This window comes from Megascapheus bottae, chromosome 2, assembly GCF_031878675.1.
Source record: "Megascapheus bottae isolate mThoBot1 chromosome 2, mThoBot2.hap1, whole genome shotgun sequence".
In the NCBI taxonomy this organism is placed as follows: domain Eukaryota; kingdom Metazoa; phylum Chordata; class Mammalia; order Rodentia; family Geomyidae; genus Megascapheus; species Megascapheus bottae.
This window is the reverse complement of record NC_143510.1, coordinates 61064289-61077269: the sequence shown is the minus strand read 5'-3', so window position 1 is coordinate 61077269 and position 12981 is coordinate 61064289. Positions and strand designations below refer to the sequence as shown.

At 41.5% G+C, this 12981-nt stretch overlaps 1 protein-coding gene across 1 annotated transcript; it reads right to left on the bottom strand.

Moving 5' to 3' along the window:
• Positions 1-2349: 2349 nt before the first annotated feature.
• Positions 2350-12748, bottom strand: Slc35e3 (solute carrier family 35 member E3). Its single transcript, XM_090328187.1, has 5 exons — positions 12141-12748; positions 11256-11366; positions 8117-8275; positions 6864-6946; positions 2350-4577 (listed from the first exon to the last, which is right to left on the bottom strand). The coding sequence occupies exons 1-5, from the start codon at positions 12540-12542 to the stop codon at positions 4391-4393; spliced, it is 942 nt and encodes a 313-aa protein (XP_090184313.1). The 5' UTR covers positions 12543-12748; the 3' UTR covers positions 2350-4390.
• Between the last annotated feature and the right edge of the window lie 233 nt (positions 12749-12981).

Sequence of the window (12981 nt, the reverse complement as noted above, 5' to 3'; positions counted from 1 at the left end):
CGACCCAGGTTTGCTTTTTCGGTACCACATACATAGAAAAAGCTGGAAATGGTGCTGTGGCTCAAGTGGTAGAGCTACAGCCTTGAGAAAGCCCAAGGACAGTGCTCAGGCCCTGAGTTCAAGCTCCAGGACCGGCAAAAAAGAAAAAAAAAAAAACATTAGTCTTGCTTCTTTAAAACCCCAGGAGTGCTCGATCGCTTCTACAGGAAATCCTGGTTATGGAGACCCCAGGGCAGGTCTCAGTGAGCGGATTCTAGTCTTTCAGTTTCTCTGCTAAGGCCCTTCCTGCACCAAATGTAGGCCCGACTGATTTCAAACAGAGAAGGGAGGAATTAGAAAATAGAAAAGCTTTGGGAAAGAGAAACACAAACAGGAAAAGGGAAATGAAGACACATGGTGGTTGATGTAGATTACTTCATTTTATAAGAAACAATCATCTTTATGGGTACCTTAAAAATTAAGTATTTACAAATGCACACACCTATCTGATTAAAAATGCAGTCTAGTTCTCATAACATACATAGTATTCATGAGATATTAGTACAATAGAAAAATGTTACTATAATTTGGGCAATATATTGCTTTCCAAATTAAAAACAGCTTGCAAAAATATTCCCCAAATACCCATAAATAACTCGTTGAGTTGGCTCATTCACCTCCTAATGACTTCATATGAAGTATAAAACAACTTCAACTTTTTTGGGGCCGAGAATTTGGCCTAGTGGTTAAAGTGCTTGCCTAGCATGCATGAAGACCCGGGTTCGATTCCTCGGTACCACATACATAGAAAAAAGCCGGAAGTGGTGCTGAGGCTCAAGTGGTAGAGCTCTAGCCTTGAGAAAGTCCAAGGACAGTGCTCAGGCCCTGAGCTCAAACCCAGGACTGGCAAAAAAAACAAAAAACAAAAAACCAACTTCAACTTTTTGCTCAAGACTGGCATGCTACTACTGGAGTCACAGCTCCACTTCTGGCTTTTTGCTGGTTAATTGGACATATTGAGTCTCACATACTTTTCTGCCCGGGCTAGCTATGAACTGTGATCCTCAAATATCAGCCTCCTGAATAGCTAGGATTACATGTGTGAGCCACCAGACCCAGCTAAGTCAAATTAAATGTCTTACTGTGCTGTTTAAAATTAGAAGCCAGGGCCGAGAGTTTGGTCTAGTGGTAGAGTGCTTGCCTAGCATGGAGAAAGACCTGGGTTCGATTCTTCGGTGCCACATATATAGAAAAAAGCTGGAAGTGGTGCTGTGCATCAAGTGGTAGACCCCTAGCCTCGAGAAAGCCTAAGGACAGTCCTGGAGTTCGCTCCAGGACTGGCAAAAAATAAAGCAAAATAAAATAAAATTAGAAGCCATAGCTGGGCATGGTGGCTCACACTTATGATCTTAGCTATTCAGGAGGCTGAGAAATGAGGATGAAGGTTCAAAAATATCCCGGGCACTACAAAGCCCATTGGACTCTTATCCCCAATTAATCTCTAGAAAAAAGGAAGTGGCCCAGAATTCAAGCCCTATGACCCCCTTCTCCCGCCAAAAAAAATAGAAGCCATGAGTAAAAGAATATACACAAACAAAAAGAGAAAAATCTTTCTAATTTAATCTGCTCTTTTATGAATGCAAAATTATAATTTCTTACATATTCCTTCATGTAACTATTCAGATACAATGAATGAAAAGCAATGTATGCTGTTGTTTTGAAGTAAATTTTATGAAATTAATCATTTTAAAAATAGCAAGGATTTTTTTTTTTTTTTTTTTTTTTTTTTGCTAGTCCTGGGCTTGAGCTCAGGGCCTGAGCACTGTCCTTGGACTTTCTCAAGGCTAGAGCTCTACTACTTGAGCCTCAGCACCACTTCTGGCTTTTTTTCTACATATGTGGTACCGAGGAATCGAACCCGGGTATTTGTGCATGCTAGGCAAGCACTCTACCACTAGGCCAAACTCCTGCCCCCCCCCCTTTTTTTTTAATAGGAAAGCATGCTTCATTTCACTTTTTCTGGCAGTGGAAATGGGACAGTCCTGGGGCTTGAAAACAGGGTACTTTTTAAAAAAGCCTATCAGTCTATTCTTTGAACCATAGCTCTACTTCTGGCTTTCTAGTGATTATTTGGAGATAAGAATAACTTTAACTTTCCTGTCTGAGCTTCAAACCAAGACCCTCGGCTATCACCCTCCTGAGTAGCTAGGATTACGGATGTGAGCCCTGGGTGCCTGGCACCTTTTCATTCTTTTAAGACAGGGATGGATTCATTTTAACTAGTTTGTGGATTTGAAAGCTGAACAGACCAGTGTGGCCACACATACACCGTGAACTATCTTTATACAGGCTCTAATATGCAAGACAAAGTAAAAACAAGACGTTCTCTTTATTTTTAACAGGCAATACTAGAAGTTGTCATTTAACATAGAATAAAAAAATAAGTCTTATTATATTGGCAACAAAAGGAAAACATGTTTATTACCAAAGCACTCGGGTTTACCTCTGGTTGGCCAGGTTGTCAGGTGTTTTTTTCCCCCAGAAACTTCCTTCTCAATTTGATGATTGTCTTCAAGGCAAAAATACTGACAGTACATAGTTTATTCATTTATATAAATGCATCCTCATCTCTCTTGCCCCATCTTTGTTACTCTATTTCTCTCAACAGTCATTTATTGTTTAACCTCACACTTTTTCTAACCACAGTGTGTTTCCAAATTTTATTTACAGTTAAGAATTTGTACATGGCACAAATCAACTGCTCCTGGTATACAGAAATCAATCACTATGTTGAAATATTTTTCTCCAGCTTTGGGGAAATAATTATGTTAATTTAAAAGTACACAAAGTATTTTTTAAGACAAATAATACATCAGGTTCATGTAATCAAGACAAGGAGTTCTGTATTTCTTAGCACAAATAAAATATCTGTAAACTTAAAAAAGCCAGAGGAACCCCATATATTAATTATATAACAGATTGGCAGGTTGAACTTCTTCAAAACTTATTTTCTGCAAGGCTTTTTATTTCAAATGGGCCAGGACTTTTCCATTTAGATATGTAGGAAAATTCCTACATACCTAAAAGGCGAATATCTGTGTGCTTTTCTTTTTTCTTTTCTTTTTTGTCGTAGTACTAGTGCTTGAACGCAGGACCTTGAGCTCTCTTTTGGCTCTCTTGCTCAGGGCTAGCACTCTACCATTTGAACCATGCCTCCAGTCCAGAATTTTGCTAATTAATTGGAAATGGGAGTCTTGTCGACTATTCTGCCCAGGCTGGCTTTGAACCATGATCCTCCAGATTTCAGCCTCCCAAGTAGAGGAGCACTGGGCTTGAAGTCTTTATTTTGTTAGCGGTATTTTGTCATACAACTCTCTAGTTTCTAGTGTTCACTGAAAACTCAAAGCCAAGAAAAGAGCTCTAAAACTGTAAGGTGTTTCAGATAACTAGCAACTTCTTTTGAAACAGGGGCTTGCTATATCACCCAGGGTGGCCTCAAACTCCTAGGTTCAAACAGTCGTCCTGCCTTAGCCTCCTGAGGAGCAAGGAGTATAGATGGTCAACATAATGCTTAGCCTCATAATTTATACATTTATATCAGTTTTCCACTAGAAAAGCAATAATTTTAGAAATGGATTGTTTCATGATCATCTCTAGTTCATTTTCCTTTCTATAAATATTCTTTCATTTCTGTAAGCAAAATGAAGAAGCTAAATGAAACCAATTAAAACAGAAATGTTAGATTTAAATTCTAACTTCGGGACTTGGAGTGTAGCTTCAAGGCAGAGTACTTGCCTAGCTAGTGTGAAGCCCTGGGTTTGATTCCCAACACTGCTTCAACACTTTGACTAAAGTGATAATAAATGCAGTCAGTGGTGGGAAAACCATTGACGAGGAAGCGGGAGAGTCCTGTGTGTTCTTCCGTGGAAAGGTCTGAGCACTGAAAAGCCAAACATACCTGTAGTCCTGGAAAACAGACTTTTGATCATTTATACAACTTTAGCTTTTGTGTATTTTAGATATAACCAAATTATTATATGTATGTGTATGTCTATACACACATATATACACACGTATACATATAATAACAGATCATGTAGCATCTCTTTCCCCCTTTCAGTGGTGGTGCTAGAACCCAGGGCTCTATGCATGCTAGGCAGGCACTCTTCTACTGAGCCACATCCCCACCTCATAACCGTCTTTGAAAAGAAGCCTGAAAGGTTTTAGAGAACTAAGTTTTAAAAAAGATACTAAGTCATATTTGTAAATAACATTTGTATTTGCAGATCATTTGATGATTTTTTTCATTTGATGAATTTTATACTGGATTTTTCTTTTCTTTTTGAGAGCTAGCTTACACACTTAACATTTCTTATGTTCTCACAGCAACTTCTGTTTTCTCCATAGAAACTCAGGGACGTTGTGCCAACTTGCTCTTACTTCCTTCTTGTTCACTGAGTTTAAAGTGGGTATAGGCCAGAATGCCAAAGAGTGTACATAAAATGCCAAGACCTTGGTTAATCGACAGAGGATCCTTAAATAAAATGTATCCTCCACATAAAGTGATGCAGAACTTGAAGTGTCCAAACATGTTATAGCTGAGGTTTTCAGATAAGGATAAAAAGTAGTAAGTTAGGTGTCAAGTATACACATGAATTACATACACACACGTACACACATACACACAGGAAAGACTAAATAGTAGCCATAATACCTCAAGAATAGGAACTTTAAAGCTCGGTGGATGTTGATGGCTCACACCTCTAGCTACACAGGAGGCTAAAATCAGAGGATGGAGCAAAAGGCCAAAAGTGGAGGTGTGGTTCCAGCATTAGAGCACCAGTCTTAAACAAAGAAAACAAGTGAGAGCATAAGGGTGCTGGGAACTCATGCAATCTGGGATCACGGTTTAAAGCCATCACAGACAGAAAAGATTTTGTCAGTCACGGGTCTTGAACTCTAGGTCTGGGCACTGTCCACCTCCAGGCTAGTGCTCTATCACTTTCAGCCAGAGTACCACTTCTGATTTTCTGGTGGACAATTGGAGATAAGAGTCTCATACACTTTCTAGCCCAGATTGGCTTTTACTTGGTCTTCTCAGATCTCAGCCTCCTGAGTAGCCAGGATTATAGGCATGGGCCACCAGCGCCTAGCTCCATCACATTCTTCTTTTTTTTTTTTTTGTTGGGAGAGGAGGAAGTCCTAGTGCTTGAACTCAGGGCCTGGGTACTGTCTCTGAGCTTCTTTTACTCAAGCACCACTTCCCACTTTTTCTGTGTGTATGGTACCAAGGAATCGAACCCAGGGCTTCGTGGACTCTACTGCTAGGCCACATTCTTGACCCTCTACCATGTTCTTATCTCCAATTAACCAGCAAAAGGCCAGAAATGGAGCTGTGCTTCAACTGGGGAAGTTGAGCGAAAAAGCTGACCTCTGACCTGTTTGTAAACAATTTTACTCAAGAGATACGATACGAATTATATGGATTGGTAAATGCAAAAGTTCCTAACAATATCTGGTAAATAATTATTAAACATTGTTTTTTAAAAAATTGTTATCACTATTATTTATTGGTAGTTGGAATATTTGCTCTTTATTTTGCTATCTCAAGCAATAGCCACTCATTCATATAAATCAGTCTATTCATAGGTATTACTAAACTACCTTCTCTGATCTGGTAATAGAATCTATTCTTCCCATTTGCATAGGATCAGAGCAAAGTGGAATTCAAACTAAAACAAAAGGAATAAATAGTGAAAAGATACAGCTGAACTTGACCTTCAATAGGACTTCATTTTTTTTTTAGGTCATGGGGCTTGAACTCTGGCCTGGGCGCTGTCCCTGAGCTCTTCAGCTCAAAGCTACAACCCTGCCCCTTGAGTTACAGTGCCACTCCCTTTTGTTTTTCAGTGATTAATTGGAGATAAGAGTCTCAGGTCCTTTATGCCCGGGCTGGCTTTGAACTGTGATCCGCAGATCTCAGCCTCCCGAGTAGCTAAGATTACAGGAGTGAACTGTTGTGCCCAGCTAGGACTTCATTTTTTGACTTGAAATACTGGAAAACAAGGCACAAAGACAGACTAAAATCAGATGCCAATGGTGTGAAATTATATTAATATGGGTCAATTACACCTAAAAATCACTAAAACGCAAGCCTCTACTCACCCTATTATTCAATGAACAAGTATTATTTGGATTCACTGTCTCTGAAATACAGGTTAGTTTTTGTAAGGGAAGAAGTTACTTATGACTTAAGAAAATAGAAAACACCCATATTACAAAAAATGAACTAATTTGGGCTAGGAGTTTGACCTAGTGGTAGAATGCTCACCTAGCATACACAAAGCCCTGGTTTTGATTCCTTGGTACCACATACATGGAAAAAGCTGGAAGTGGAACTGTGACTCAAGTGGCAGAGTGCTAGCCTTGAGCAAAAAATGTCTAAGGACAGTGCCCAGGCCCTGAGTTCAAGCCCAAGACTGGCAAAAAAAAAAAGAGAGACCTGGGGCCGGGAGTTTAGCCTAGTGGTAGAGTGCTTGTCTAGCATGCACAAAGACCTGGGTTTGATTCTTTGGTACCACATACATAGAAAAAACCGGAAGTGGTGCTGAGGCTCAAGTGGTAGAGCTCTAGCCTTGAGAAAGCCCAAGGACAGTGCTCAGGCCCTGAGCTCAAGCCCAGGACTGGCAAAAAAAGAAGTAATTTGCTAAGTTATTATTTCCTTACAATCCCAGAGACTCTGATTTGAAAAACGTAAGACTAAAACCAACCCACTCTAGTCAGTTTAGGCTAAGCAATAGTTAAGATGTGACCAACCAAGGTTATGAACACCTTTTAGAAAACATAAGCATTCTATTGATGTGGAAGATATTAGAGAAGGATACGTGACTGGAGATGTGTTCCCAATGATCCAATAAATTGACAAGTTTACCATGAAAGCTATGACTCCAGACAACAGCACCATAAGCTACAAAAATCCAAAAACAATAGAGCCATTAACACACCACTTCAATTATCACAATCCTATGAAGATACATTTTTCATTGGTCATTTAAAATTCCAATTTCAAGAGCAAAAGAGGCTAGATATTCTTAGGAGAGAAACACAAGGTGCAATGCCTAAGCACCTCTTCATATTTATATAAATTGATATTAAATAATATATTGAAACTCCAAGATATGGAAATAAGAGACTTTTTTTTTTTGGTGTTGAAAAAAAACCTTATGCATGGTGTATTCATGTGAATATCTTCAGGAGAGTGTGAGGATTCAGGACTCAAGAAAGAAAGGGTAAAAAGGGGAGCAGTGGAGCTCACTGGAGCTCTACAACTCATCAATTATACAACTCATGGTAGAGACGGGAGGCAGGGCCTGGGAAACTGAGGGAACAGAAAACACTGTATAAAGGAAATGTACTCATCATCCAACTCGTAATTATAATCCCTCTGTATATCACCTCTATAACAATAAAATAAATTTTTATAAAGGCTTAAATCTCAACCATTAAAAATGAGATTAGCAGGGCAGTGGCTCACTCCTGTAAACCTAGCTACTCAGGAGGCTGAGATTGGAGGATCACAGTTCAAAGCTAGCCTGGGGACTAAAGATCAACCAGGAGACTCATCTCCAATTAACCAACCACCAGAAAACCAGAAGTGGCACTGTGGCTTCAGGGTAGGGCAGTAGCCTTGAGCTGAAGAGCTCAGGGACAGCGCCCAGGCCCAGAGGGAAAGCCCCACAATCAACGAAAAACAAACAGTAACAACAACAAAAACAAAAAACAAACCAGAGATTAGAAAATACATTTGGGAGTCAATAAGAATTAAGAATAAGGAAAAGAAAGTATTCAAAACTGTCATTGTCATAAGAATCAGAAAAAGTCATGGGGCTTGAACTCTGGGCTTGGGCATTGTCCCTGAGCTCTTCAGCTCAACGCTACCACCCTACCCCTTGAGCCACAATGCCACTTTCTAGTTGTTAATTGGAGACAAGCGTCTCACAGACTTTAGTGCCGGGCTGGCTAGGCTTAGAACCATGATCCTCAGATCTCAGCCTCCTGAGTAGTTAGGATTACAGGCGTGAGCCACCACACCCAGTGATTACACTGTTTCCTAGACACTAAAACAATTAGGACTTACCAAAGCAGGAACTGACCACGGGCCAAAAATTCCTCCCTCGCCAAACACTGGCTCAAAGAAGGGCACAGCAATGAGCAACATGGCAGATGACATTGGGGCCTGATAATACAGCAGCTGCATGGAGTTGACTTGCAATTCATGCTGTTTGGCGCCTACCCACTGAAAGTTAGGAGATAAAGCAAGGTAAGGACAAAAGAAAAGCATTACTTAATCAAAGAGTGACTAGTCACACAGATGGATGGAAATGTGGAGTGTAGGCTGGTGGAAAGGAAAACCCTATTCTCTATTACTTCACAGATCTGTATAAAACATAAAAATGGCCTCCATAAGTTTAATCAATAACTGATCATTTTCTTCTCAAGTATTACAGGGGCTTATGCACATGAGAGAGAGAGACACTGAAAATTTAGGCAGTGAGTGGCAATAGAAATGTAGTGCCTTTTTTTTTCATATATTTTTATTGTAATTAATAGAAGGGTTACATTATATTCACCAGATAGAAGGTGCATTACTTAACATATGTAGTGCCTTTTCTTTCTAAAAGTATCAAAACAAAAAATGGATTGAGAGCTAGGAAGTTGGCCTAGTGGTAGAGTGCTCACCTAGCATGCACAAAGCCCTGGGTTTGATTCCTTGGTACCACAAACAGAAAAGGCTGGAAGTGGTACTGTGGCTCAAGTGGTAGAGTGCTAGCATTGAGAAAACCAAAGGACAGTGCCCAGGCTCTGAATTCAAGGCCCAGGACTGGAAAAAATAAAAAATATGGGGCTGCGAGTTTGGCCTAGTGGGAAGAGTGCTTACCAAGCATGCACGAAGACACAGGTTCGATTCTCAGTACCACATACATAGAAAAAGCTGGAAGTGGTGCTGTGGCTCAAGTGGCAAAGTGCTAGTCTTGAGAAAAGCCCAAGGACAGTGCTCAGTCCCTGAGTTCAAGCCCCACAACTAGCAAAGAATAAATAAATAAAAATAAAAACAGAAGAACAGGAAATCTGAGCCATACTCCTGCCAGCTATTGTTAAGAGTCTTCTATAATGAGGACAAAGCAGTGTGCCAAAATGGATGGGCAGAGTATATGCTCTCCGTAGCCTCATTAGGCAGTGTGAAACCTCTCTTTTAGCCACAAAAATGATGGTTGCAGACCCAAAGGAACATAGGCTCAATGGTTTCCCTCATTTGTAATAATTAGTACACATCTAGGATTCTTCTAGCAGAGGACTACAATAGCTCAAAACCTAGGTACATAAGGTCATATAGGATGAGACTAAATGAAAGGATCTTCAGGATGTGGAAACAAGAGCTTTGTATTATGTGCATGTTGTTTTTAATGTACTATGTTATTTCTCTTCTTTTTTGTTGCCCTTTGGTTAATCTCATATTGTTATAATATCTGACTTTGTTACCCGGTATACTGTATATACATTTATTTGAAATAGGAAAGGGAAAGGGGGAAAACAAAATGATAGGGAGAGGGTGGGGGGAGGGAAATGAGAGGGGTAATCAATGTGTGAGAAGTGATGTACCCTCTGTCTGGTGAATGTAACTGTGACCCCTCTATACATTACAATAAAAAAATACTTCAAAACAACAACAAATGATGGTTGCCTAAGTTCAAACCTCAACCCCACCAGAAAAGAAACTACACACACAAAAAAGAAATTCTAATGAAGAAGCTGAGTATAGAAGTATGTGCCTGTACTCCTAGCTATTTAGGAGGCTGAGGCAGGAGGATTACAGTTAAGAATTTGTACATGGGCCGGGAGTTTGGCCTAGTGGTTAAAGTGCTTGCCTAGCATGCATGAAGACCCGGGTTCGATTCCTCGGTACCACATACATAGAAAAAAGCCATAAGTGGTGCTGAGGCTCAAGTGGTAGAGCTCTAGCCTTGAGAAAATCCAAGGACAGTGCTCAGGCCCTGAGCTCAAGCCCAGGACTGGCAAAAAAAAAAAAAAAAAGAATTTGTACATGGCACAAATCAACTGCTCCTGGTATACAGAAATCAATCACTATGTTGAAATATTTTTCTCCAGCTTTGGGGAAATAATTATGTTAATTTAAAACTACACAAAGTATGTTTTAAGCCACTCTGGCCTACTTAGTAAAACCCTCTCTCAAAATAAAAAGGGTTGGGGTTTAGCTCCGTGTCGGAACAATTGTCTAGCATGCAAGAAAACTCTGTTGTTGTTTTTTTTGCCAGTCCTGGGCTTAGGCTCAGGGTCTGAGCACTGTCCTTGGATTTTCTCAAGGCTAGCACCCTACCACTTGAGCCTCAGCACCACTTCCGGCTTTTTGCTGTGTATATGGTACCGAGGAATCGAACCCAGGTCTTCGTGCATGCTAGGCAAGCACTCTACCACTAGGCCAAACTCCTGGCCCTACTTTTCATTTTTTATATGGTTGTTACCAAAGAGTTTAGGTTGCCAGGGCTGTCCTAATGGATGAATGTTCCTAGCAAGAATGCCTTCATTTATCACCAGATGTTGTTGGTGAAGTAAGGAAAACTGGTCATACTATTTGGCTGATTCCCCATGCAGGCACACCCAAAATTTCCAGACCAAGGTTTTCAGTATAGAGAGAATACTGTTTCACTGTTCCCTGTACCAAGTTATTTTCCCTCACTGCACAAGAAACAAAAAACATACTTGTTGGAATTTATGGTAATGAAGTGAGTCCATGAACAAATTTTCAACGAATAATGCCTATAGGCCAGCCACCTTGCTTGCACAGGAAGCAAAAAACTCACTGCTATAAATTACTCTATATAAATACTCTCATTATGAAGATGCTTCATAGCAACTTTATTAAAGAGTAAACATATAACCAATGAACTTAGTAAAAAAAAAAGTCTTACTACTCATTTTTATAAAGATTTCCCAGAAAAGAATTAAACTTCACCCCAAACTCAGACTGTTAAGCATGGGTATTAAGCACTTACAAACAGGTGGGTGTTTGGTGAGCATCCTACACCCATGTTTCTCTGTCTCCTTTCTTCTCTTCACCTGGAGTCAGACAATTTATGCAATTATGCTTTCTTCCCAACAGTCTATTGTCTCTATACTGTATTTTCTAAACCTTGGAATACAGCTTCAAAATCTATGAAATCTGCTAAAAAGGCACATAAAGAAAAAAAATTACCAACCACTTGATAAAGAGATGTAACTAAAACACCAAGAGCAGCAAACACCATTCCAAGGAAATTAAACTTCACATCGTAATAAGAATTTAGGATTACACCTAAAGTTATAGGAATCTGTAAAGAAAAAGAAATGCTGTTCAGATTAAATTCAAGAAACAAATTTAGCAATTCCTTTCAAGATATCTTACAAATCTAATCATAAACACAGAACTCTTAACTGTACAAATGTTTTTTTTCTTTCTCTGGGAAACTGCCAATCCTGTTTCCTAAGTGTGGGAGTTCCACACTGACATTCACATATAATTCTTCTTTCAAGTGGAGGTAAAATGAGTCCATGCATTGTACAAGAAAAATGCCACATGCACGGACAGGCAGATAAGTGGATCGTCTACACTAGTGTCTAAACAAGATATAAACACAATAAAAGTCTGTAAGATCTCAAACATTTTACCAAAAAATCATCTTAGGAATTCTCCCCCCCCCCCCCCCCCCCGTTTCTGCAGTATGACATTGCAGACCTATTCTGAACCATTTTACGCAAAGCCTTTTCTTATCATAGTTTGATTTCACAGAGTGAAGGACAGTTTCTGTCTGAGCTTGTGCAGATATTCTGATACATGGGGTTGCACCACCTAATACAGCTTTCTGCCCTTTCCAATACAGGTGGTTGCTAAAAACCCATACACACATGCCCTTTGTGGGCCAAGAAAACAGCTGGGCACCAAAAGGAAATGCAACCTCTCCCCCACACAGAAGCCTGAGATTCACATCTCATTTGTGGATTCAGAATGATGGGAAAGAGCGTGCTGCAAGGTTCAACGCAGTTGCCAGGGAGGAAGTTGCTGGAGAGGTGGGTGCAGGGATGCGCCCGGGCCTCCGGCTACTCACCAGTGTGAGCTGTATTCTGGTGGAGAAGCTCTTCTGGTAGCAGAAGGTCTGGATGGCTATGATCACCGGCGTGGTCATGGCCTTGGCCAGCTGATAGGTACCTATGGTGTTGTTCTGCAGAGAAAGGTTGGTGAAGACCACAAACCCACAGAAGCTGAGGGCCAGGAGGAGGAGCTTGGAGGGCGGCAGGCTCTTGGGGGCGAAGATGTCCAGCTTCTGGCAGATGTACAAGCCCAGCCAGGTGACGACGAAGTGCACCAGGGTCAGGCTCATGTTGGGGAACGCGTAGTGAACGTAGATCCATTTGTTGAGGAACACGATGCAGATGGACACCAGCAGGTTAAACAGGAGCCCGGCGGCGATTCGCCCATTGCTCCGCACTCGGTCCGCCAAGGATGCCATGAAGCCCGCCGCTGGCTGAGCAGCGTCCTCTGTGAGGCCGGGGCCGTCCAGTCTCCGAGAGAGGGGTCCAGCCGGTCTGCGGCTGCCCGTCCCCTCCACGGCCGCGTGGTCGCGGCGACGGGTCTCACGGTCCCACCAGGGAGAGGCATGCACCAGTCAGGGTGAAGGCTTGCAGGGGGCCACACATGCTCCAGCGCACGCGCAGAATCACTTCCCTTTGCGCGTACGCGGCACCAAAAGCCCCTCCTCCCTCCCCGGCCACGTGACTCCAGCGAGTGGTGAAGTGACGTAGCTGCATCCCTGCGCAGGCGCACAGGGCTCGGGAATGCAGACCCCCAGGGAGCAAAGGATGGGCGGGGCCTCTGGGCCCGCCCTCGCTTCTTTCAATTTAAGGTGTGGGTGGGGAAAGCTGTGGGCTGGGCAGAGTTAGTCAGATTCT

Coding starts and splice junctions, on each gene's coding strand:
- Slc35e3 (XM_090328187.1), bottom strand. CDS start 12,542: ATGGCATCCTTGGCGGACCGAGTGCGGAGCAATGGGCGAATCGCCGCC. Junction 8,276..11,255: donor TTACATCTCTTTATCAAGTG/GTTGGTAATTTT, acceptor CCTAACTTTCAG/TGGGTAGGCGCCAAACAGCA. Junction 6,947..8,116: donor CGTGGTCAGTTCCTGCTTTG/GTAAGTCCTAAT, acceptor GGATTTTTGTAG/CTTATGGTGCTGTTGTCTGG.